This window comes from Bos mutus, chromosome 4 (genome assembly GCF_027580195.1).
Source record: "Bos mutus isolate GX-2022 chromosome 4, NWIPB_WYAK_1.1, whole genome shotgun sequence".
NCBI lineage: Eukaryota > Metazoa > Chordata > Mammalia > Artiodactyla > Bovidae > Bos > Bos mutus.
In genome coordinates this window covers 1,020,973-1,046,112 of record NC_091620.1, presented here as the reverse complement: position 1 = coordinate 1,046,112, position 25,140 = coordinate 1,020,973, and the positions used below count along the sequence as shown (strand labels likewise).

Sequence of the window (25,140 nt, the reverse complement as noted above, 5' to 3'; positions counted from 1 at the left end):
AAATAATAACAATTTACAATGTTGTTCTGCTGTACGGCAAAGTCATTCACTTATATATATGTATACACTCCTTTTCATATTCTTTTCCACTATGGCTTATCACAGGATATTGAGTAGAGTTCCATGTGCTCTCATGGACCTTGTTGTTTCTCCATGCTATGTATAATAGTTGGCGTCTGTTAGCCCCAAACTCCCAATCCTTCCCTGCCTCTTCTCCCCTCCCCCTGGAAACCATGGTCTGTTCTCTACGCGTATGAGTCTATTTCTGTTTCATAGATAGGTTCATTTGTGTTGTATTTTAGATTTCATGTACAAGCGATTGTCGTATGATATTTATCTTTCTCTGGCTTATTTCACTTAGTATGATAATCTCTAGGTCCATCCATGTTTGCTGCAAATGGCAGAGTTTCATTCTTTTTTATGGCTGAGAAGTGCATGCATGCATGCTCAGTCGCTTCAGTCGTGTCCGACTCTTTGTGACTCCATGAACCATAGCCTGTCAGGCTCCTCTGTCCATGACATTCTCCAGGCAAGAATAGTGGAATGGGTTGCCATGCCCTCCTCCGGGGATCTTCCCAACCCCAGGGATCAAACCCGTGTCTCCAGCATCTCCTGCATTGCAGTCAGATTCTTTACCGCTGAGCCACTGAGGAAGCCCGTGACTGAGAAGTATTCCATGGTGTATATATGTGTATATATGTGTGTGTGTGTGTGTGTGTATACTACATCTTCATCCTTTCTTATGTTGATGGACAATTTATATGGTTTCCATGTCTTGGCTACTGTGATATGGTTAGCTGATTTTAGATAAAGGTGCTAAGGCAGTTCAGTGGGGAAAATAAAGTCTTTTTAGTAAGCATTGTGGAACAACTGGAGATCAGTATGGGAAAAAAGAATTTAACCTTACCACACATCATAATACAAAATTAAACTAAAACAGATCATTGACCTAATGTGAAAGTCAAAATGTAAAGTTTCAAAAAAAAGATGTAAAGTCTCTAGGAGGAAACACTACAGAAAATCGTCACAGTGTTGGAGGAGGCAAAGATTTCTTAAATAGGACATGAAAAGCATGAGTCATAAAAGGATGGATTGGATCTCATCAAAATTTTAAATTTTGCTCTTTGAAAAATATGGTAGGAATATGAAAACACAAGCCACAGAATGGAATGAAATGTCCACAAAACATGTATCTGACAAAGAACTTGAATCCTCACTTTATTTTTTAAAACTTGTTGCATCATCTGTTGGTGCATAACAAATTACCACCGATTAATCAGTTTAGAGCATGTGTTTATGCTCTCACACTTTCTATGGGTCAGAAGTTCAGGCGCAGCTTAGTTGGGTCAACTGCCTCCAGGTCTTTTATGAAACTTCAGTCAAGACGTCAGCCAGGGCTGAAGTGTCATCTGAAGGCTTGCCAGGGAAGGAGCGAGTCTACTAGCACGAGAAGCCACAGTCTCATGTAGCCTAATCATGGAACATCGCCTTGCTGTGTTCTGTGAGAAGCAAGCCGCTAGGTCCAGTTCACACTCAAGGGGAGGAAGGACCAGGGTCTTTCCAACAGTTCCAGAAACATTAAGCACTGTGACACATGTTATCTTTTTATCTGTTCTTAATAGTCCCCTGTTTTCACTCTGAGTAAATAAGCTTGTAAAATCATATAATTGAACCAGCTTTAAACTATCATTATGCCATTATTTTTTATTATCTGAGTGAAGTTATTGAGGCAAGTATTGCATGAACAGTCATAATATAATTCAACAGATGTACTATGCAAAAAAGAGTCTCTATGCCACATTCATACAACCCAACATGGACCCAAAAAATCCAATTTAAAAAATGGGCAAAAGATTTGTATAGTCACTTCACAAAAGAAGACCTATGAATGCCCAATCAACAAGATATAAGTAGTCCTCAAGGAAATGCAAATTAAAACCGCAATGTAAGAAACCATTACACACCCACTAGAATAACTGAAAATTAGAAATATTTTAAGGCTAACCATATGCCCAGTCATTCTACTCTTTGCTGTTAATTCAAGAGACATGAAAATGTGTCCACACAAAGACTAGCCATGTATCTTCAGAGCGTTTTTATTCACAATGGTCAAAATTTAGAAATTTCTAAAATGTCCATCAAACAAGTGAATGGTGATGCAAAATATGGCACATCCATACATACAATGGAATACTACTCGGCAGTTAAAAAGAACAAACTACTGATGCACTGAACAGCGTGAATGAATCTCAGAATCATCACGCTAAGTGAAATAAGCCAGTGCAAAAGAGTGTATACTGTATGATTCCATGTATATAAAACTCTAGAAAATACCTACAGTAACAAAAAGTAGATCAGTAGTTGCCTGAAACTGTGGACAAAAACAGGGATGAACCACAAAGGAGCACGGGGAAACTTTGGTGGGGGTAAGAAAAATGTGTTGTGTCTTGACTGTAGCTGGCACAGTTGCAAGTGGATGCAGTTTACCATAGGTAAGTTATATCACAGTAAAAGAGATGTAGATTCTTTCTCCGGAGGTTGACACACTGAGGTCCCACACGTGTGTTTAGTCGGCTCTGTGTCCCCAGTTCCTGCTCCTCAGCTACATAGCACCAAAGACAGAGAAACAGAGCACAGAATCCCCCGGGGTCAAGCGGAGAGGGCGCGGCAGGGCATGAACAGGTCCGCCTAACTTTCCTTTCGGTCTCTCAACACACACCAAGACGGAACAGAAATGGAAGCAGTCGCAGTCACTTCTGAAGCTTTCCACCAGTTTCTGGCCAGAGCTTCCATAAAAAGGGGATACAACGAGCTGGAAAAATGATGAACAGTAGTCTGTTCTCAGAAGGCTTAATAGTCTAGGGGAGAGAGTAGAGAACAGTGAAGAAAGACTTTATATCATTTGAGGGATTGCTTTATAAGAGGAATATAAATTTCTATTTGTTTTGAAATAGAGATGTCAAAGTTTATGGCTTGATGCAGTACGAACTGAAAGGTTAATTGAACTGGCTGAGCGATACTTATTTTTTTAATTTGCTAATTATGGGATATTATGGGATAATAAGAGTTGTCAAAGTAATAGAAGGTGTTTAGTTCCCCAGTAAGTCCTGTTAAACACAAACTTGATAAGATTTCAACTATCAAAAAAAAAAAAAAAAAATTTTTGGATTTCTTTGTGAAAGGAGAAAGAAATATATATTCTAGACCCTGAGTAATGAGTTCCACAGATCCAGAATTTGAAGTGTAAACAGATTAAACTTATATATGTTTAGGGTTCTTAATTCATATCTTTGATGTGAATTTCTCCTCACACCAGATATTTAACTGACTTACCTTTTGTGGTTCTTGGCATATAGCAGATGGTAAATACTTGCTGAATGACTATCTTCAAAATCTTAACATTGTCTATTTTTTGGAAGTTAGAAGAAAATTTAACAGAAGCCAGACAAAAGGGATTTTTTTTTTTTTGTTTAGTCCCTTTTCTTCATCTCTTATTTTTTTGTTGTTGTTATTTATTTATTTGGCTGCACCAGGTCTTGCTTGCACCATATGGGGTCTTCACGGCGACATAGGGGGTCTAGTTCCCTGACCATGATTCCAGCCCGGGTCCTCTGTACTGAGAGTGCGGAGTCTTAGCCCCTGGGCCACCAGGAAGTCCCTCTTTATCTCTTATTTAATGATACCTCCTTTGAAACAGTTTTGAGCTGACTTGTTGAACTGTAGAAATTGGTTACCATACTCTCTGAAACGATTCTGTGGAATAAATGCTCTTTAAAGGAAATCATAAATAAATGTTAGGAAGGAACTAACTTTATACTATCTGAAATTGTTATTTAGAAAACTGTCAAAAGGGAAAAAACCTTTCTCCCAAATATAATGATTAAAACCGATCAGAAGGATGAGTAGTTATGGTGTTAAATATCTTATATTTTAAGATATAAATAGTTTCAGTTTGTATTAGTTTTTATTTTATATATCAGTTTTTATTTTTTATTTACTCTATCAGTTTTTATGTTTATTTTATAAGTAAATATCTTATATTTTAAGATATAAATAATTTGAGTTTTTACTCAGTTTTTAATAGTTAAGTAGTTTCAGTTTTTATCAAATTTCTATAGCACTTAAAAAAATCAATTGTTCTTACTCAACAGAAACTAAAATTATAGAGAGATGGTAAGAGCTGGCAGCGGTATCCAAACCAGGGTGTGCAGTCCACAACCTCTAGTCCTCAGACAGAGTCTATTAAAATAAAAATGCTGCTCCTGTTTCTTAGCACAGTCACTTTCTTTTCCACAAAATACCAGCTCCGATGCTCAAGGGGAAGTGGGTGTAATTATTTCTAAACAGAAATGAGGTCCAGGAGAAGCAGGAGTGAGTGGAAGTAAATCACCTCTGAGCCCATTTATGCTACTAAAATCATCTGCTCACCCACTGTGTTTTCAATTGGTTTGCTAATAATGAACAATTCATTTCACCCAAGTATTTTTGCAATGCCTACTATGTGTCAGGCACAGGCAATATAATCAAACAGGATTGTTTTTCCCCTTCAAAGAGTTTATGGGCTTTAGGGGAGGACAGAAAAGTGAATCCCAGTCCCACGCTACGTGCCTTATAGAAGCCTGTGGGTTCAAAGAACAAATTTACCAGGTGAGCTGTTAGAAAAGGTCAAGAATCAAGAAAGGCTTCCTGGTGAAACCTGAGCTGCTTTCTTAAGACTCGTTCTTTTTTTTTAATAGGCAAACCTTGAATTTATTTTAGATCGCTTTTTTTCAAATAAAAATTCCTAATGGAAATTTTCTTAAATTAAGATCCTAGAGAAAAATAGAACCAAATGATAAAACCTCTGAGGAGTATGAGAGTTGATATATATATATGATATAAATACATATATATATATATATATATATATATGTATGTATTTTGGCCCTGCCCCACACCTTGCTCAGTCATGTCCGATGGCAACCCACTCCAGTGTTCTTGCCTGGAGAATCCCAGGGATGGTGGAGCCTGGTGGACTGCCGTCTATGGGGTGGCACAGAGTCGGACACGACTGAAGCAACTTAGCAGCAGCAGCAGCAGCAGCCACACCTTGCAGGTTCTTATTAGTTCCTGACAAGGGATCAAACCCTGGGCCCAGGTAGGGAAAGCACAGAGTCTCCTAAGCACTAGACCACTGTTTTCATTTTTTAATACTTATTTATTTGACTGCACCGGGTCTTAGTTGCAGCATGTGGGATCTAGTTCCTTGACCAGGGATCGAACCCCAGCCCTCTGCATTGGGAGTGTGGAGTCTTAGCCACTGCACCACCAAGGAAGATCCAAAAAGTATATACTTTTAGCATCTTTTTTTTTTCCTTGACTAGTTCTTAATATGACTAAAAAGTTTTTCTCATCATCAAGACTCATAAAGGAGTGAGTAGGAGCTAGCCCAGTGGCAGAAGTAGGAAAGGGGGGCAGAATATTCAAGCCTCGGGGCTCCAGTGTAGGGGACGCAGAGGAGCTTGGCCAGAGAAGGTGAAGAAATAAAATGACCAGGTCCTGCTCAGGGCTGGGGAGTTGCACGACATCCCTAAAGGGTCCTGAGAGTCACTGGGTGGTTCTAAAGAGAGTTACTAAGAACAACTTTGTGTTTAAAAGGAGCCCTGGCTCCAGGGTAGGGAATGGACTAGAAAAGGATGAGATGGGAGAAACCAGAGCTGTTCCAACAACCAGGCTCGCTAAGGAGTGTGATGGAGACAGAGACACCTGGGACCGCCTCCAAGGATGCAGAGACAGAGTGAGAGGCCCCAGGGACCGTTTGAGATGGATGAGTGTGAACTGCCTATAGAAGATTAAAATGCAGATGACAGGAGGCGGTCTGGAACTCAGGAGAACTGAGGGCTTGTGGCTGAGGCTTGAAGGCCAGCAGCACAGGAGTCAGGGTGGGGCCTGGCTTGGGAGTGCAGAGTGGAAAGTAGAAGGGGGTGCAGGCACATCTCCTGCCCGCACTGGTGGGAGCTGCCCATCCCCCCTTTGCTTCCACCCGGAGGACGTCTTTGCAGAAAAGCAGAGCTCACGGAAGACAGCAGGGGAGAAACATCAAAGCTGCTAAATTATTCAAGAGCTCCTTATCCAGTATTTAAGGCTGATTGATTTCTTGTAGTAGCTATTTAGGATTTTTTTTTTTTTAAGGCAAAGTGAACTCACATCCGACCTCATTGCATACAGGAAAGCTTTTTTGGCTGTTGTTTAATGATTAAGTTTCCAGGCTGGCGTTTGCCCTTCCGACAATCATTCAAAACACTGGGCGCAGTTATGCAAGATGGTCCTTAATAACTTAGCATTTTGCAGCAACCAAAGAGTCACACTTGTAAGGGCTCCATGTTTCTCGGGCCTTCTTTCAGAAAAGTTCACCTCCATTCCCTCCCATCACACTGAAGTCCAGTAAGCCCAGACTGGCCGCAGAAGTGGATGGTATAACGTAGAAATACCGAAAATCTACATGAGGTCTAGGGAGGGAAACCCGGCACCTCTCAAGGATGAGAGGCGCCAGGTATGGGGTCGCATCAGTCCAAGCCCCTTTTTTGCATGCACGACATGGCCCAAGCCCTCCCTCTCTACTCTCCTCCACCCCTGGCTTTCCCGCCAGCCTGAAATAGCTAAAATTAAGTCTGGCGTGTAAGTCTGTTGAGACTTTAAGAAAACATCACCGTTGAAAGGGCAGCCGACGACCACCAACTTCAGATGGTCTGTCCTAACCCATCCATCACTCATTTCAGCCTGTCGATGTGTCGGTGCACATCTGAAAAGCGTCTCGGGCCTTCACGTCCCTGAAATTGACCTTGTGTGTCATAAAACAGAGTCATCTGCCTCCTTCTGGTATCCTCTGACTGCATGCCTTTCGAAGGAAGAAAGCGTGAGATGTCTTACAAAGTGAAAAAATAACCTGTGGAAATAAATTCAGCCTCACTCGCATATTCGATAGAGACGTTTTTATTTTCGTCTACTCTTGTACCCCCACTATCAAATGCAGTAAAAGTAGGAGACTCACATTAATTTGTCTCCATCTCTATGCTCCACACATGTCAACAGTCATAGGCACAGGACTTCTGGGTCTGAGGACCAGTTTTGCGGAGTTCACAGCATCCAGAAATGCATACTCCCACTGGCTGCACAGTTCAGCCTCCCAGTAAAGAATTCGTCAGGGTTACAGGGAAATTGCTGACGCTCCTACTGAATATCAGTGAAGGATTTTTTTAAGTATGCCAAACTGACTGCAGGAAATTGAAATGTAGACTTTTCTAAAATCAGGATGATTGACATCTGCACTAGGTACCACCAAACTTTTTAAAATTAAACTTATTTTGAGATCATTGTGGATTCACGTGCAGTTGTAACAGATAATCCTGCGTGCCGTTCGCCTAATGCCCCCCAGTGTAACATCTTGCGGAAACTACAGGATGGGAGAAATCGGAACCTTCGTACATTCCTGGTGAAAACGTACAAAGGTTCAGTCACCGTGGAAAACGGCTTGGTGGTTTCTCAAAATGATAAATACAGAGTTGCCATATGACCCAGAAATTCCATTCCTGGATCTACACCTAACAGAAATGAACACGTATGTCCACACAAACCACGGTACATGAGTGTCTATAGAAGCAATATTCATATTATCACCCAAATATCCAGCAACTAATGAATGGATAAATAAAATGTAGTCTATCCATTCGATGGAATACGATTCAGCAATAAAAAGAAATTAAGTGTTGATAAATTTTACAACATGGATGAACCTTGAATGCATTATGCTGAGTGGAAGAAGTCAGAGACAAAAGACTACATATTATATGATTCTGTTTATGTGAAATGTCCAGAATAGGCTAATGTGTAGAGTCAGAAAAGAGATTAGCGGTTGCCTAGGACTGGGGGTGGAGGTTAAGGAGGTTAAGACAGTGATGGGTACAGGGTCTGCCTTTGGGATAATGAAAGTGCTGTCAACAGAGATGGTTGCACAACCCTGTGCCGGTACTGAATCATATTTTCTGGTACGTGAATCATGGCTCAATAAGATTTTTGTAACATTTTCTTCCTTTTATACTTATTTATTCATTTAAGTTTTGTTTGCGCTGGGTTTTTGTTGCTCGCGCGCTTTCTCTAGTCGTGGCAAGCAGGGGCTGCCCTCCGCTTGTGCTGCTCAGGCTTCTCATGGCAGTGGCTTCTCTTGTGGAGCACAGGCTGTAAGCGCTTGGGCTCAGTAGCTGCGACTTGCTGGCTCTAGGGTGCTCGGGCTTCCGTAGTTGCGCGCAGCATGTGGGCTTGGTAATTTGGGCTTGAGAACTTAGTTGCTCCCCACCATGTGGAATCTTCCAGGACCAGGGATCAAACGCATGTCCCCTGTATTAGCAGGCAGATTCTTATCCACTGTACCACCAGGGAAGTCCTCAATAAAGATTTTCTTCTAAATGAACCCCGATTGTCATTTCCTCCTCACAACTAAATCAGCTTGGCTTGACTTGTGGGGGAAAATACAGTATGATATCACAAGCAGACCTCAGATATGCAGATAACACCACCGTTATGGCAGAAAGTGAAGAACTGAAGAGCCTCTTGAAAGTGAAAGAGGAGAGTGAAAAAGTTGGCTTAAAGCTCAACATTCAAAAAACAAAGATCATGGCATCCGGTCCCATCATTTCATGGCAAGTAGATGGAGAAACAGTGGAAACAGTGGCAGACTTTATTTTGGGGGGCTCCAAAATCACTGCAGATAGTGACTGCAGTCATGAAATTAGAAGACACTTGCTCCTTGGAAGAAAAGTTATGACCAACCTAGACAGCATATTAAAAAACAGAGACATTACTTTGCCAACAAAGGTCCGTCTAGTCAAAGCTATGGTTTTTCCAGTAGTCATGTATGGATGTGAGAGTTGGACTATAAAGAAAGCTGAGCACCAAAGAATTGATGCTTTTGAACTGTGGTATTGGAGAAGACTCTTGAGAGTCCCTTGGACTGCAAGGAGATCCAACCAGTCCATCATAAAGGAGATCAGTCCTGAATGTTCATTGGAAGGACTGATGTTGAAGCTGAAACTCTAATACTTTGGCCACCTGATGCGAAGAGCTGACTCATTTGAAAAGAACCCGATGCCGGGAAAGATTGGAGGCAGGAGGAGAATGGGACAACAGAGGATGAGAGGTTGGATGGCATCACCAACTAATGGACATGAGTTTGAGTAAACTCCGGGAGTTGGTGATGGGCAGGGAGGCCTGGCATGCTGCAGTTGATGGGGTTGCAGAGTCGGACATGACTGAACAACTGAACTGACTGACTGATCCCAAGCAGGGTATTATTGACTTTGATACAGTTAAGAATCAGAACAGTTCTATCGTCACTTTTATGGCCACAGGTACCTCTGTTCCCCCACCCCCATCCCTGACCCCTGACCCCTAGCATTTACTAATCTGTTCTCCATTTTCTGTCATTTTGTCATTTCAAGAACATTATACAGACGGAATCATACAGTATATAACCTTTGAAAGTGAAAGTGAAGTCGCTCAGTCGTGTCCAACTCTCTGGGATCCACCCCATGGACTGTAGCCTACCATGCTCCTCTGTCCTTGGGATTTTCCAGGCAAGAGTACTGGAGTGGGTTGCCATTGCCTTCTCCAGAGGATCTTCCCGACCCAGGAATCAAACCTGGGTCTCCCGCGTTGTAGGCAGATGCTTTTACCATCTGAGCCACGAGGGAAGCCTTTAAGGACTGGCTTTTTTCACTGAGATACTTGCCTGGACATTCATGCAAGTGGTTGTATGTATCAATAGTTGATTGCTTTTTATTGCTGAACAGTACTCCAACCAGTCCATTCTAAAGGAGATCAGTCCTGGGTGTTCTTTGGAAGGAATGATGCTAAAGCTGAAACTCCAGTACTTTGGCCACCTCATGCGAAGAGTTGACTCATTGGAAAAGACTCTGATGCTGGGAGGGATCGGGGGCAGGAGGAGAAGGGGATGACAGAGGATGAGATGCCTGGATGGCATCACCGACTCGATGGACATGACTCTGAGTGAACTCCGGGGTTGGTGATGGACAGGGAGGCCTGGTGTGCTGCGATTCATGGGGTCGCAAAGAGTCGAACACGACTGAGCAACTGAACTGAACTGAACTGAGTACTCCACTGTATAAATGTAACATTGTACATTTATAGACTCACATCTGTTATGTCCAGTTTTGGCTGTGACAAATTATGCTGTTGTGAACATGCATACATAGGTTTTTGTGTAAACATGTTTTGTTTCCCCCAGGATAAATGCCGAAGAATGCCATTGATGTATCTATCATATGACAGTTAGGAGGTTATTTCCTTAAAGAACTGCCAAATTGTTTCCCAGAGTGGTATAATTTTGCATCCCCACAGCAACGCACAAGAGATTCTGTTTCTCTGAATCCTCACTGGCACTTGGTGTGACCACCATCCCTGGTGCCTCAGATGGTAAAGCGTCTGTCTACAGTGCGGGAGACCCGAGTTCAATCCCTGGGTTGGGAAGATCCCCTAGAGAAGGAAATAGCAGTCCACTCCAGGACTATTGCCTGGAAAATCCCATGGACAGAGGAGCCTGGTAGGCTACAGTCCATGGGGTCGCAGAGTTGGACACGACTGAGTGACTTCACTATATATACCCTACACTCACAGGTGTGAGGTGATAGCTTATTGTGGTTTTGATTAGCATTTCCCTAATGGCTAATGTGCTGGCCTTACTTTCATGTGCTTACATCTTTTTCAGTGAAATGTCTCTTTGTATCTTTTGCCCACGTTCTGACTGGATTGTTTTCTTTTTCTGCTATTGAATTTTGAGAGTTCTTTACATAATCCAAATACTGGTCATTTGTTGGCTTTGTGGTCTGCAAATCTTTTTCTCCCACTCTGTAGCTTGTCTTTTTATCCTCTCAACAGGCTCTGTCACAGGGCAAACATTTTAAAGTTTAATGAGAGCCAATTCATTAATTTTTATTTTACAGTTCATGCTTTTGATGTCGGATCTAACTCTATGTTTATCAATAGGTCCCAAAGGCTTTCTCCTATTTTTTTCTAAAAGTTTCATAGTGTTACATATTTATAAGTCCTTGATCCAATTTTAGCTCATTTTTGTATAAGGTGTGAGGCTCACATTAGGGCTTTGGGCTGTTGATGTCCAATTGCTCCAGCATCGTCTTTGCACCTTTATCATACATCGATTTGCAGTATTTATGTGGATCTATTTCTGGATTCTCTACTTGTTTCTATCGATCATTGTGTCTGTCTCCCTCCCACAGCCACACAGTCTTGATTACTGTAGCGCTGTAGTAAGCTTTGTTTTTTTACTAATAATTATCTTTATCTGTTTGGCTGCACCGGTCTTTGCTGCACACGTGGGCTCTCTGATTTTTGTGTGGCATGTGAGATCTTTAGTTGTGGCATGCAAACTCGGTTGCAGCATGTGGGACTAGCTCCCTGACCAGGGATTGAACCTGGGACCCCCTGGATTGGAAGCTAAGAGTCTTAGCCACTGGGCCACTAGGGAAGACCCTGTAGTAAGCTTTAATATCCATAGAGTGACTCTTCCCACTTCATTCTTCTTCTTCAGGCCTGTTTTAGCTTTGCCTTTCTGTGTAAATTTTAGAAGCTTGTCTTGTCTATGAAAAACCTGCTTGGGATTTTGATGGACATTGCATTCAACCTAGAGATCAGTCTGGAGGGAGAAATGATGTCTTTACTATGCTGAGTTTTCCGATCCATGAACATGAAGTACCTCTCCACTTATTTTAGTGTTCTTTCATCCACACATTGTAATTTTCAGCGTACAGATCTTGTGACATGTTCTCCCAAGCGAATACCTAAGTATTTAATTTTCTTTGTGGTGATCGTAAATAATGTTGGTTTTTCTTTTAATATTTATTTATTTGGCTGTGCTGAGTCCTAGCTGTGGCACGAGGGATCTTCAATCTCCAGTGTGGCAACATGTGGGGTGTTTAATTGTGACATGTGAACTCTGAGTTGTGGCATGTGGGATCTAGTTCTGCCTACATTGGGGGTGCAGAGTCTTAGCTACTGGGCCACCAGGGAAGTCCCAGTAATATTATTTTTAATACCAGTTTCACCATGTTCATTGTCAGCATGCACAAATATGACTGACTTTTATGTATTGATCTTATATCCTGTGACCTTGCTGAACTTATTAGTTCCAGTTTTGGTGTTTTGGGGGTTTTGTGGGAGGTTTTTTAATGAGTAGATTCCTTGGGACTTTCTATGCAGACAATCATATCATCTGCAAGTAGGGATGGTTTTATTTTTTCCTTTCCAACTTGTATGTCTTTTATTTTTTCTTGCCTTATTGCAGTGGCTGGAACTTCTGGTACTATGTTGAATAAGAACAATGTGAAAGCAGACATCCTTGTCTTGTTCTGAACTTAAGAGAGGAAGCATTCAGTCTTTTGCTGTTAAGCATGACACAGCGAAATTTTTTTACCATCTTTTACAAAATTATTTTTATTTTCCTCCCCCCACATTTTTTAAGGCAAACATTAAGACTAAGAGATTGGTAGGACATAGGGGGATCCAGTAGTTAAGACATCATGCTTCCAATGCAGGGGGTATAGGTTCAATTCCTGGTCAGGGAACTAAGATCCCACATGCTACAGGGTGTGGCAAAAAAACAAACAAACAAAAAAGACTTAAATTGGCCCAACTGAGATGACAGAGCAAAAAGAAGGCATAAAGATATGAGTACTTCCTCCTCCAGGCTAGGCTTCCAGTAATGACAGAACCAAGTTCCTTGGGGGTGGGGGTGGAGCCTTAATCAGCGCTGGCGAGCTAATCTCTTTATCATGGTGCTCGCACTCTGCAGTGAGCTAAGAGCCCTGTACCTGGGGCAGTCATTGCCCATAACACAGGAGAGGGGTGCCTGTCGCCTATCTGGCTACCCTGCTCTTCCAGGAAGCTCTGGGCTGCCAGGCCTCACAGCCTGCCAACCTGAGCTGGCGATCGGAGAGTCTCAGATACCCAGATCCAGGGTAACAGAGGTGGCCAGAGCCAGATTTAGAATTGTAAGTACTTTTGGCACTGGCTCCCCAAAGAAGAGAACGAGCTATGAAGAGAGGAAGCAAGAGTTTCATGGCCGGGTAAAACTGACAGCAACACAGTGCATCTACAGTACGTGTATTTCAGGGAACAAAAATTTTAACAGGGGAAAAAGGGATGGGCTTTTTTGTTGTCTCCGACTCCTCGCGACCCCATGGACTGCATGCAGGACGCCGGGCTAAAATTTAAAAGAAAACCAAGCAAGCACGCCCTCATTCACACCGCCCTCCGCCCCGGTCTGCGATGTCATCTCCCCTGGGGTCTTGCAGCCTCCATCCCCCTCTCCCGGGCACGTCGCCCCGCCCACCGCACCCCTACCTGGCTCCGCACCCCTCGGGCCCCACCCCCGGCCGGCCGAGACCACACCCGCGCAGGTTAAACCTGCGGGGATGCGCTTCCGTGGGTGGCGGGGGTAAGGTGAGCGGGTGTTAGCAAGGAGGTGGGAGGACGGGCAGAGGATGAGAAGACCGGCCTCCGCGAAAGGCGGGTCGGCGGCCCCGGAGGCCGGACGGGGACGCCCCCGCCTCCCTGGCGCGGACCAGCCCCGGCTCCCCGGGGTCCTCTTCCCACGGTTCCCTCTCGCCAGTCGGCACCAACGCGCTGGGCCCAGAGAGGGCGAGCAGCGGGAGCGGGCCCTTCCACTCGGGATGCGGGCGCGGCAGGTCAGGCCGCGGCCGGCCTGGGACGGAAAGGGGAGACTGGGCCGCGCCGCCGGTTCCCTGCCGGGCCCGCGAGCTGGGCCGCGCCGAGCCACCACCGACCCAGCACCGTCCTGCCAGCCGCGTGGGAGGCCGCCTTCTCGCGGCGATCCGGCGCTGAGCGAGGCCGGAGCGCCCGGCTGGGCAGCGGAGCCCACCCCCGGCCCCGCGGCCCCGCCCCCACCCACACACTCCCGCCCACCCGGGCCCGCCCCCGCGCCCCAGCAGCCGTACCACGGCCCTGCGGCCCCCCGCGTCTCGGCCCCGCCCCCGCCCCTGAGGTCTAGGCCCCGCCCCCGCGCTCTGCCGTTGTGCTGCGGGCCCCGCGGCCCCGGTCCCGCCCTCCACCCCGCCCCTCCCCGCCCCCTGCACCCCAGCCCCGCCCCTGCGCCCCGCCGCTGTACCGCTTCCCGGCCCAGCCCTTAACCCCGCCCCTGCAGTCTCGGCCCCGCCCCGTGCGGCCCGCCCCCGCTGCCGTACCGCGGCCCTGCGGCCCCAGCGTCCGGGCCTCGCGTCCCGGCCCCGCCCCTGCGGCCCCGCCTCCGCGGTACCGCGGCCCTTCTGCCCGGCCCCTCCCCCGACCCCGCCCCTGCGGCTCCGGCCCCGCCCCCGCGGCCCCGCCGCCGTACCGCGGCCCTGCGGCCCCCCGCGGCCCCGCCGCGCCCCAGTCTCCCCGCACCCCCGCCCTCCGCCCCCGCGCGCCCCCGCCCGCGCGGCCGGGGACGAGCGCCGCCGAGCGCATGCTGATCCGTGTCGTCCTCCTCCTCCTCAGGCGGCGCTGGCTGCGGCCCCGGGACCCGCGGAAGCCGGCATGCTGGAGAAATTCGAGTTGGAAGAAGAAGGTGAGTGCCCCCCCACCGCCCACCACCGCCCGCCGCTGGATCGCGCCTCCTCCGGGGCCGGGAGGGGCCGGGGCGCGAGGACAGCCGGGTCTCCTCCCCGGAGGCCGCGGTTCCCCGCCGCCCACCGCCCGTCCAGCCGCGGCGAGGGCCGGTGAGGGAAACGCGGGGCCGACGGAGCGCGTCTGCGGTGGCCGCGGTGCCTCTCGGAGGCGTAATCGAACTGGCTCCAAGGGGAGCCCGCAGCCCGGCCCTCGGCACGGATGGTCGGTCCTTTTGTCCTTACGAGCTGGACTCGGCTGAGAGCAAGGTGACATGCAGTCGTGATTGTTTGTAATGCCACGGTACGTGAGGAAGTCGCCCCCAAATTATGTGTATGGTCCGTACCTTTAAATAACACACACGGCTTCCCTATCTGTACTTGTGAAAATACCACCAGCAGGGTGTGTCTTCTTGTCTTAATAGGGAAAGTTCAATAGGAAAACCGGAGGCGGCTCAGCGAATGGGGTCTGAGTTCAGGTGACCCTGTCATTCCATCGTTTCTGTCGCCTCTTCTCTCACTCACTTTTTCATCTTCCTGGCCCCTTTTCCCCTTTCTTCTTCTTACTTGGATGTTATTTCGAAGCTGTGAAGATGTGAGGGGATGGATTTTTTTTTTCTTTGGCAAAAATGAATATTTAATATGGAATATGGTTAGCTCTTACCTGAATCTTATTTTGCAACTGAAAATTTGGAGGGGGTGCTCTTGTTCTTTGGTAAAATTAGTTTTTAGAATGGAATATGATGAGCTCAGAGTTGAGAAAGAACTTTGTATAGGATGTTGGACAGTTTGAGGAATGTAAAAGACCTCCACCCTGCCTTGTGTTCTTCGATTATTCATTTAGTGACTTCTCTTTTTTTCCAAGAGTACTGCTGGAATAAAGCTCTGGGAACAAAGCATGTGCCATGTGGATGCTGTGCCTTGTGCCAACTTTAATACTTCTGTTCATTTACAGTCAGGCAATTACTTAAATAAGCATGCTCAGCCAATATGAGAACGGTTCAGTCGACAGTATTAGGCCAGGCCCAATTTTTTAGGCCTACCTTTATTTTACCTTTTAGAGTTCCTACATTTCACGCCCTGTTAGCCAGAAGGTAATGTATTCATAGTAATTATCATCAAAAGTCTGCAGCCATATTTACTATTAACAAGCAGTTACATGATACATTTCAGAATTTTACTGAGACTTAATTTTCATTCTATCTTACTGAAAAATAGTCCAGTGTCTTAAGTCAAATCCACCTCACTACTCCTCGGTTTTATTGCATTGCAGGTCAAATTTTGGGCATTGTCCAAAGGGCCCCCACCCCTTTCCATTAAGATTTTGAATGTCGAAATCATAAGGTTTCTTCGTCCCTGATTTCAGTAACAATAGGAATCCATTACATTTCCATCATTTTGTGATTTACATGGGGGCAAAAGGAGAGGAGAGTAGATGCTGTTAGAGAGGTGCTTATAGTTAGGGGCTTCCCAGGTAGTTCTCTGGTAAAGAACCTGCCTGCCAATACAGGACACCTGGGCTCAATCCCTGAGTCGGGATGATCCCCTGGAGGAGGAAACGGCAACCCACTCCAGTATTCTTGCTGAGACAATCCCACGGACAGAGGAGCCTGGCGGGCTACAGTCCATGGGGGTCGCAGAGAGACTGATCAGCTGAGCACACACACGCCCCCACATAGTTATTGTTAAGAGCACAGGCCCAGCTTCAGATCCATGTCTTCACTTACTAAGCTGTGCGACCCTGGGCAAGTTACTTAACTTCCCTGTACCTTAGTTTTCCCGTTCATAAGGAGCTCATATCAGAGTGTTTTGAGGATTAAATGAGATAGTCCATATAATGCTATTTAGTACACTGTAAATCCACAGTAAGCACTGTGTAAATGTAGCTGTTAATTTTAAGCACCATTTACTATTGTACCGAACTCATGGACTTTGTAAGTTTTTATCAATGAATCTTCCATAGAGATTCTTCTCAACACAGGTTAGGTTTTTTTCCTTACTTGAGATTTGTTAATTATGTTACATTTTTCAAAGCAGATATACAAGCCTTTTCTCTTTTGCATTGTTTCTGCCAATGGAGTGAATGTAAACTGTTAAACCTAAGCATCTGAGGAAAGGAATTCCCCATTGTCACCCATCTGCTTTTATCTGTATTGCTGTCATTACTTTAAAGCATGCTGAACCCCACAAATAACCCTGTCAAACTTTTCTGGATTCTTAAGGAGGCAAAATGTTAAATAGCAGTTTCTTGGAAGCTGTGAGCCAAGCTGGAAGGGATAGTGTTGGCGTGGTAGTCTCAAATGCTGCTTTGTTTCTTTTGAACTTCAGATTGCTTATTCATCCAAAATACAGAAAAATTGAATATCAAGCAGAATCTTACGTTTATATGGGGAAACAGTGAGTCCTAACAGACATTACACCTTTAAGTATCCTGTGAGCTGACTTGTTAGCAGCCTACATAATACATGGCTATTGAGTAGATCCTCATTTCATCTTCCAGCTCCCTTCTTATTCACCTAACATCCTCCTTCCTTTATTGTGATCTGGAGGTTTTCCTTAGATGGAGATACATTTGGGATACACCGAGACACTTGATTACTAGTGTTTTTGTTACCAGGTGTTTTTCTCTTTCCTAATAGATTATAACAGATACTCTGTTAGAAACAAAATTGGCAGCGTTAGTGAAGCTGGAGTCATCTCTTAAAACATTCTTTGCTTCTGGGAAGAAAGAACAAATTGGACCTCAGTCTCCCCTGTGCTGTTGTTCAGGTCCTCCTTTGCCTGGGTTCTGACCCCAGCTGCCCACCCATTTCTTACCCTCATGCCCTGACAGAGGGACCTTTCCAGAGCATGAATTGACAGCCCCATTCCTTTATGGGAAAAATCTTTACCACTTTTCTGTGTCTATATATAGAATACACGCAGACTTTTCATCTGCAGCCTCACCGCCTCTTCCCAGCCATGCACACGAGAGACTGGAGAGCTTGCTTTCTGTGCATGAGAGAGCTTTTCAGAAGGCAGATTCGAGTTCTCTGCATCGGGGAGTTGGGGCTGGGCCTGGGAGTCTGCATTTCTGCCAAGTTCCCAAGTGCGGCTGTTGCTGCCTCACAGATGGAGTCATCAGGCTGTAGAACCAGCCTCAGCAATCTCCTTCTGTCAAAAACTAGATGGTCTCGGTCTCGGTCACAACTCCTCAGCCCGCCCGGACCGCCGCAGAGCAGCAACGCCATCCCACTGGCAGGGCTGGCGTTCCAGCCAAACTTTGTTTACAGAAAGAGGCCAGGTTGGGCCCACAAGCAGAGTTGGCCAGCCCCCTGTTCTGTGACTCCTCGCGGTCCCAGTGACTCAGGGTTTACATCCTTTGAAGGGTGAGACGTTCTCTCTCTATGTCCTCCAGCTGCCAGCGTTACCACTGTGTACATCCTGTCTCATACCACCACCATCACAGCTCAGCCCAGGTCTCACCCTCTCAGCGTCCCTCCCAAAGCCCTTCTGTGCGCGCGTGCTTAGTCACTCAGTTGTGTCCCAACTCTTTGCAACCCCGTGGACTATCACCCACCAGGCTCTTCTGTCCACGGGATTCTCCAGGCAGGAGTATTGGAGCGGGTAGCCATTCCCTTCTCCAGGGGATCTTCCCAGCCCAGGGATCGAAGCCGGGTCTCCTGCATTGCAAGCGGATTCTTTGCTGTCTGAGCCACCAGGGAAAACCAGAGCCCTTCTGTACTTCTCCACAATCCCGCCTCCCCTTCCCAGCTCATGACACAGTGGTGCACCGTGGGTGCTGAGCGGTATTCTGTGACTACACCCAGGGTTTATGGTTCCTTTATGGGAGCAATGGGAAGATGGGATGATTCAGGATCTGCAAAGTGATGAGAGCGGTGCTTAGCGCTCAGCAGTCACATTATTTGTTCGCTTTTCAAATGTTTTATTATATCAGTCATAGCTGTTTGTTTTTATCAAGGTTAACTGTCTAGAACTTATTTAACAACAAGACCAAGCACCGCCGTAAGCACCTGAACACAGCCCTCGAATGCTTTCTCCAGTAAATGATGTTGTTGTTCAGTGGCTCAGTCATGTCCAACTCTTTGCGACCCCAGGGACTGCAGCACACCAGGCTTCCCTGTCCTTCACCACCTCCCAGAGCTTGCCCAAACTCATGTCCGTTGAGTCGGTGATGCCATCCAACCATCCCATCCTCTGTCGTCCCCTTCTCCTCCTGCCTTCAATCTTTCCCATCTTCGGGGTCTTTTCCAGTGAATCAGTTCTTCGAATCAGGTGGCCAGAGTATTGGAGCTTCAGCCTCAGCAGCAGTCCTTCCAGTGAATATTCAGGGTTGAAATTTATCCACGATTAATAAACCTATGATTCTGGCACCACGTCAAGAATGTTACAGCCCCTGGAAACTATCTGTGTTATCTCCTCGCCCTCTTCTCACCGTTCCAGCTGTCGCAGCCTCTCCAGTTATTTCAGGCTTTCAGTAGCTCACTGTGTGGGTTCGTCCCACCGTCTCTGTCCACTCGCCTCTCCCCTGTTCCCTCACTGTCTGCTGCTTCCTTCGCAGTCCTCTGTCTGAGCTATTCCTTCTTCACCTGCAAGGAATTTCTCAAAGGATAGTCCTTTCAAGACTTGCCTCCAAACTTATTTTCCTAGCAAGACTGATCAACGTAGTCTGCACGATGAAAACTAGGTAAGAAGTGGACGTGGAAAGTAAAAGCGAGAGGGAAAGTACTATTTTTCATCAGGAGTCTGGTAAGCTGAGGCCCCGTTCTGTAATGAGGCAGCTGTGTTTTTGGATGATCCTAGTCTCTCCAGGTGGTGTTTGTCTGTCCTGTTGTTATTGCTGCTGTGGGTTTTCTCTGTAGAACGAAGCCCAGCACTTGGCAAACTTGTGCTTTTCCTTCCAGCCTGAAAATATGACCTAGAACAACCAGCAGCTGCTCTACAGAAACCAGAAATGGACATTCACTCAAACTCGCTCATTCTCAACTGGAGGATGTTGCTGTGATGAGGATGTTGCTGTGATATGAGCAGAGATTGGTTCTTGTTGGGGGACAAAAAAATCTTAGATACTATAGTGGTTTCTGGCTCTCCAAAGGGCCCCTGAATGGATATACAGTGTATTTGCAGTATTCAAGTTTCATGGGGGTAGGACAATTAAGGGGTGGAGGGGTGCATGTGGATAATGAGAAAACACTGCTCTGACTTTCTTAGGGAAGAACGTCCTCCTGTGCATTTATATCCCCTCATCACTTAGCCTTGATAGCAGATCTCCCAGGAGGCTTGGCTGTGTCCATTTGGTTCGCTGACTGTGGTGTGAGGGGTGCTGACCTCTGGTGGTGACAGGTTGATGATCACAACTCGGTCGCTGGCCGATCGCCTAGTAGTATCGGAAGGCTCTGATGACCTGCCATCCAGACTCTCCCCTTCCCTACTGAGCCTACAACTTACCTTCCACAAGAGAGTGACTGTGTCTCGATTATAAAAATAGTTACAGCTGTATGAAATATTCATAGTGAAACATTTTCTTTCCTGGCTGGCCCCATATTTGAAAGTTTGCCATATTTAATAGATTTTAGGTGTACATTTTAAAGTCTCTGAAGTCAGGCTATAACTTCACATTTGATGGTATCTTAGATTTGATGAGGTAGAGGAGTGGAGGTTTTGTTATGTAAAATGTTAAGCCCCACCCCCCCACCCCCCTCCCATGCCAAATCCTTTAAACAAGAGGGGAGTTCACTGCAGGGTTTGGGGATCTGAAAGTGGGACCGGCCACCAGGCTTCACAAGTAACCGAGGAGTCACCGGGAGCCGAGGTGGGGCTGAGTCATCTCCGGGATGAAAGGATCGCCATGACCTTCCCTCTCAGGACTGGCTCTGTCTGCTCTGTGGTGGGCGCCCAGCAGCCCCAGCCAACAGCTGGCTAGAGTCCAGGCCGGTGAGTCAGACTGTGTGCTCGCTGGCCGGGTGGCTCCATCCTACAGCTCTGCAGTGAGGGCGGAAGAACCCTTGCGAAGTTGTCATACCAGGACCCCAGGGACTTTACATCTTACCTGTGAAATGAAAAGCGGAAGAAACTTTGTGTCCTTTTTCTGGTTTATAGTAACGTGTGTATACTAAGTATATTAAGACATTGTTGTAAATCTTTTATGTTGATCTCATCTCTCAATCCTCAGAGCAACTCTAAGAGGTAAATATTTTTATCATCCCTGTTTTATAGAGGGGGACATTAAGAGGGTGAGAGTTTAAGTAAGATACCTCAGGGGATGTATCTGGGAAGGTGGGGTCACCAGGTTTCAAACATGGTTGTTAGGCTCACTGCACGGGCTCCGAGCCAGCCTGCATTCCCAACAGGAAGTAGTCCCTTACCCGGAAACCCACTTTCTACGCCCTCACTCCCCGTCCAAGCTCCCCAAGGTGGTCCTTTGTGGCTCTGTTCTGCAAACTCCAGCGGACACTTAGTCCTCTTCTCATTTTGAGCTCTTAGTAGCCGTCCCCAGAGACAACCTCCGCCCCCTTCTCCCTCGGAACACTCCGGGTGCACTCCTCATCCCTGTCTCCTCGGGGGTTCTCCTCTTTTTCCTTTTTTGGTTCTGTTCTGTATTGTAGCAGGTGGAGTGAGGTCTGACTCACGCAGACATTAGATATGGAACTTGCTCCCGGCTCTGCCCAAAGCCCCCCTTGTCTTCCCCTCCTGTCCTCTCCCCTAGACAGTCCTACTCACTTCCAGGGCTGTAATTACCCCCTGCCTGTTGCCCAGTGTTCTAATCCCGTGTATTTAATTACAGGATGCTTTAATAACCGATAACGCTCCAGAAGTTATCTCCAGCCACATCTCTCCTGAGTATCCGGTTGCCTATTGGATGTCTCCACCTGAGGCACCACCACCTCTCTCACCCAGCCTCCCGCTCCCCTCGTCTGTTTTCTCCCCCAGCCTGATTCAGTAAATGGTCACCGTGTCCCCCTGGTTTTTTGCTTTGTATTTTAACAAGAATAATGTTGAGCCCGGCCTCTCTCACCCCGCCACATCCAAGCAGTCTGTCCTCTCCCCGTCACCTCCTGAATCCCTCCTGTATGTCACTCTGCCATCGTCACCTCTCTGCTGACTGTTAAACAGCTTGATCCACTCTGGCCCCCTTCAGTCAACTTCACATGCTGCATTTAGCAATACTTTCTGAAAACGTGTCTAATGGCGTCATTTCCACGCTTAAAAGCCTTCTCCGGCTTCCTCTGCCTTTAGGCAGGACTCCAGTCTTCTCCCCGTATTCTCTGCCCCTCCATTCTGCCTGCCTCACCTCACACCACCCTTCTCCAGGCCTCCTGCACATTCCTCAGCTTTGTTCTCTGCACCTTCTGGACTTCAGGTGGGCTGTCCCCTCTCCCTGGATGGTTCTTCCCTGTCCTCTGAGCCACCCGCTGGCTTTCTTCAGGTCTCAGCCTAAATGTCACTCCCTCAGGAAGGGCAACTTTCCGGAATCCCCAGACCAGCCTTCACACCTTATGTCATGACCCTACCTGGTTGGTGGGGCTGTTCAGGAGAAATGTGTTCATGTTTCCTTGCCGTTGAGGAAGCCCTGTGTTTAATGTGTTAAAATGTGTTAATGTTTTAAAAATGTTAATGTGTTAAAAATGTGTTCATATTTTCCAGCCCTGTGAGGACAGGGCTGAGAACTTGCTATTTGCCAGGTCTCAGAGATACCACGATAAACAAGACCTAGTTTCAGGAAATATTTGTCACATATGTGAACTCATAGTTTTTGGAGCTCTAACTTTTACTCTGGCACGTGGGCTCAGTGTACTTCAGTGGTTAATGTTACTTCTTATGAGGAAATAAAGGCATTCCTATTAAAGGCAGTGAGGAAGCCCCCTTGCCAAGTTGATGTGTGCTAATCTAAGAGCAGTGACAAGGCAGAGGTGAGGTGACCTGGGTGTACCTCCCAGGTGTGCCGAGACTCCCGCTTCTGAACGTGAGGTCAAGGTGGACTCTGTCCAGAACAGCTTCAGAGGCAGTCATGGAAATGTGATAACTTACTCCCATAAGCTGGTGTCCCAGGAGAAAGTCTCTTAGCTCTTTCTTTTGTGGCTGTGACTGCACTTATGCTGATGTTAGGGGAGAAGTCAAGCTTCACTCAGATGCTCAAAGGACAAAGTCCTTTGGTTCAGTTCAGTTCAGTTGTTCAGTCGTGTCTGAGTCTTTGCGACCCCATGAATTGCAGCACGCCAGGCCTCCCTGTCCATCACCAACTCCCAGAGTTCACTCAGACTCAAGTCCATCGAGCCGGTGATGCCATCCAGCCGTCTCATCCTCTGTCATCCCCTTCTCCTGCCCCCAATCCCTCCCAGCATCAGAGTCTTTTCCAATGAGTCATCTCTTCGCATGAGGTACTCAAAGTACTGAAGTTTCAGCTTTAGCATCTATTTGGGAAAGTTTTGGTCAAATTTTAGTCACATCTTAAATCTTTTCACTTGCTGCTTCTGTCGAAGTTACAGCTATTTCCTGTGTATCTGAATTTACATCACATCATTGAGGTTCTGAACTTTGTAGTACCTGATTGATGTTATTTTAGGTTATACTTTGGTCATTTGTTTCTAATAGTAAGTTGTTGTTCAGTTGCTCAGTTATGTCCAACTCTTTGCGACCTCATGGACTGTAGCACGCTAGGCTTCCCAGTCCTTCACTATCTCCCAGAGCTTGTTCAAACTCATGTCCATCGAGTCGGTGATGCCATCCAACCAACTCATCCTCTGTCATCCCCTTCTCCTCCTGCCCTCAATCTTTCCCAGCTTCAGGGTCTTTTCTAATGAGTCAGCTCTTTGCATCAGATGGACAAAGCATTGGAGCTTCAGCATCAGTCCTTCCAATGAATATTCAGGGTTGATTTCCTTTCAGATTGATTGGTTTGATCTCCTGGCCTTCCAAGGGACTCTCAAGAGTCTTCTCCAACACCACAGTTCGAATGCATCAAGTTGCTACCAATAGATTGTTTTTCGTAGACCACGTATTGTAGAATGTGTACTTGTTTCAGTAGGACCTCAGCAAAACAGACGTCACTTCATTTGGCTCTTCCTTTCACAATGACTCCTTGAGCTTTGATGCTTACGCATGTGGCCTGTCCCCTCCCCCTTTAAGTTGCATGTGTAATTAGTGCCGAGTAATCAAGAGCATGAGTCAGACCCAGGTTGGAGTCCCACTTCTTCAACTTAAGAGCTGTGAGACCTTAGGCAAGTTATTTCAAGCTTCTCTTTCTCCCTGTGTAAGCAGGAAGTAATCATAGCACCCAGCTAAACAGGATTATCCGTGCATTAAAAAACCTGAATGTAATGGTACCTGCCGTGTTGTATCGTCTCCACAAATATACTACAGTGATGCCCTTGGAAAGGACCAGAGAGGCAAATGAGCCAAAAGGTAGAATCAGGCCACCATCAGTGCTTCATCTGGTGACTGCGGCTGGCCCAGCGACGGCTTCGGGGTCAAAAGTCTCTGCGTGTGACTGTCTCATGAGTACCATCCAGTCAGCAGCGCCTGTGATCTATCCCATCCCTCAGAATCACTCTGTAGGAAAGATGGTGTCCTCCCCATTTTACAAACGAAGAGGTCCAGGCCGAGGGGATGAAGGAACTTGCGGAGCGTCCCGCAGAATGTGATGGCAGTTCTGACACAGATCTGCTCTAGACGTGCCCCGTTCGTTCTTCTACACAGGCTCCGGCCGGCACCCGGAGTTCCTGTAGCCCCCGCTGGAGAGGCGCATGCTCTCTGATGTACCTGAAGTACCAACGTACTGATATACCTGACGTACTGACATACCGGACGTATTGACGTGCCTGACGTACAAACGTACGTACTGATGTATCTGACGTACTGACGTACACATCGTACTGACGTGCCCAGGCCTGTGGGCTCAGCAGGGAGCCATTTGTCCTCCCTGCCTGACTCTGCAAATCACTTCTCGGCTTTGGGGTGAATCGGACACGACTGAGCGACTTCACTTTCACTTTTCACTTTCATGCATTGGAGAAGGAAATGGCAACCCACTCCAGTGTTCTTGCGTGGAGAATCCCAGGGATGGGGGAGCCTGGTGGCTGCCGTCTTTGGGGTCACACAGAGTCGGACACGACTGAAGTGACTTAGCAGCAGCAGCAGCATGACTGGGCAGCACTCCCGCGTGCTGTAGAAGGATGCTGCGCTGTGTTAGAGGCGGCCGGAGGACCCATTGTGTTGCTAAACCTCAGAGACGCACACGCGTTTACAGACGTGTTGAAGCGCTGATAATAGGAATATGTCAAGGCGCATCCGAACCACATTCTAATCCAGGTGTCAAACAGAAGCACGCTGGTGGGGACAGGGTGACAGGCCTGTCTGAGCCCTACCTGACGGGTTTACTGCGCTGGGTCCCACATTGTGGTTCAAGGTGGTTTGTGGAATGTTAATGTCTCTCTCCTCCCCGCCCCAGAAATGCGATAGAAATGTCAGCAAT

At 46.8% G+C, this 25,140-nt stretch overlaps 1 protein-coding gene across 7 annotated transcripts in view; it reads left to right on the top strand.

Moving 5' to 3' along the window:
- PRKAG2 (protein kinase AMP-activated non-catalytic subunit gamma 2) overlaps positions 1 to 25,140 on the top strand; it is a 305,973-nt gene that overhangs the window by 232,460 nt on the left and 48,373 nt on the right. For 6 of the 7 annotated variants that reach the window (XM_070368928.1, XM_070368927.1, XM_070368926.1 and 3 more), the window contains one exon: positions 14,563 to 14,632. In XM_070368928.1, coding sequence (XP_070225029.1) covers positions 14,563 to 14,632 — 70 coding nt within the window. Of the gene's footprint in view, positions 1 to 14,416; positions 14,633 to 25,140 lie in introns of those variants that run through there. The other variant, XM_070368931.1, reaches the window with a different exon arrangement.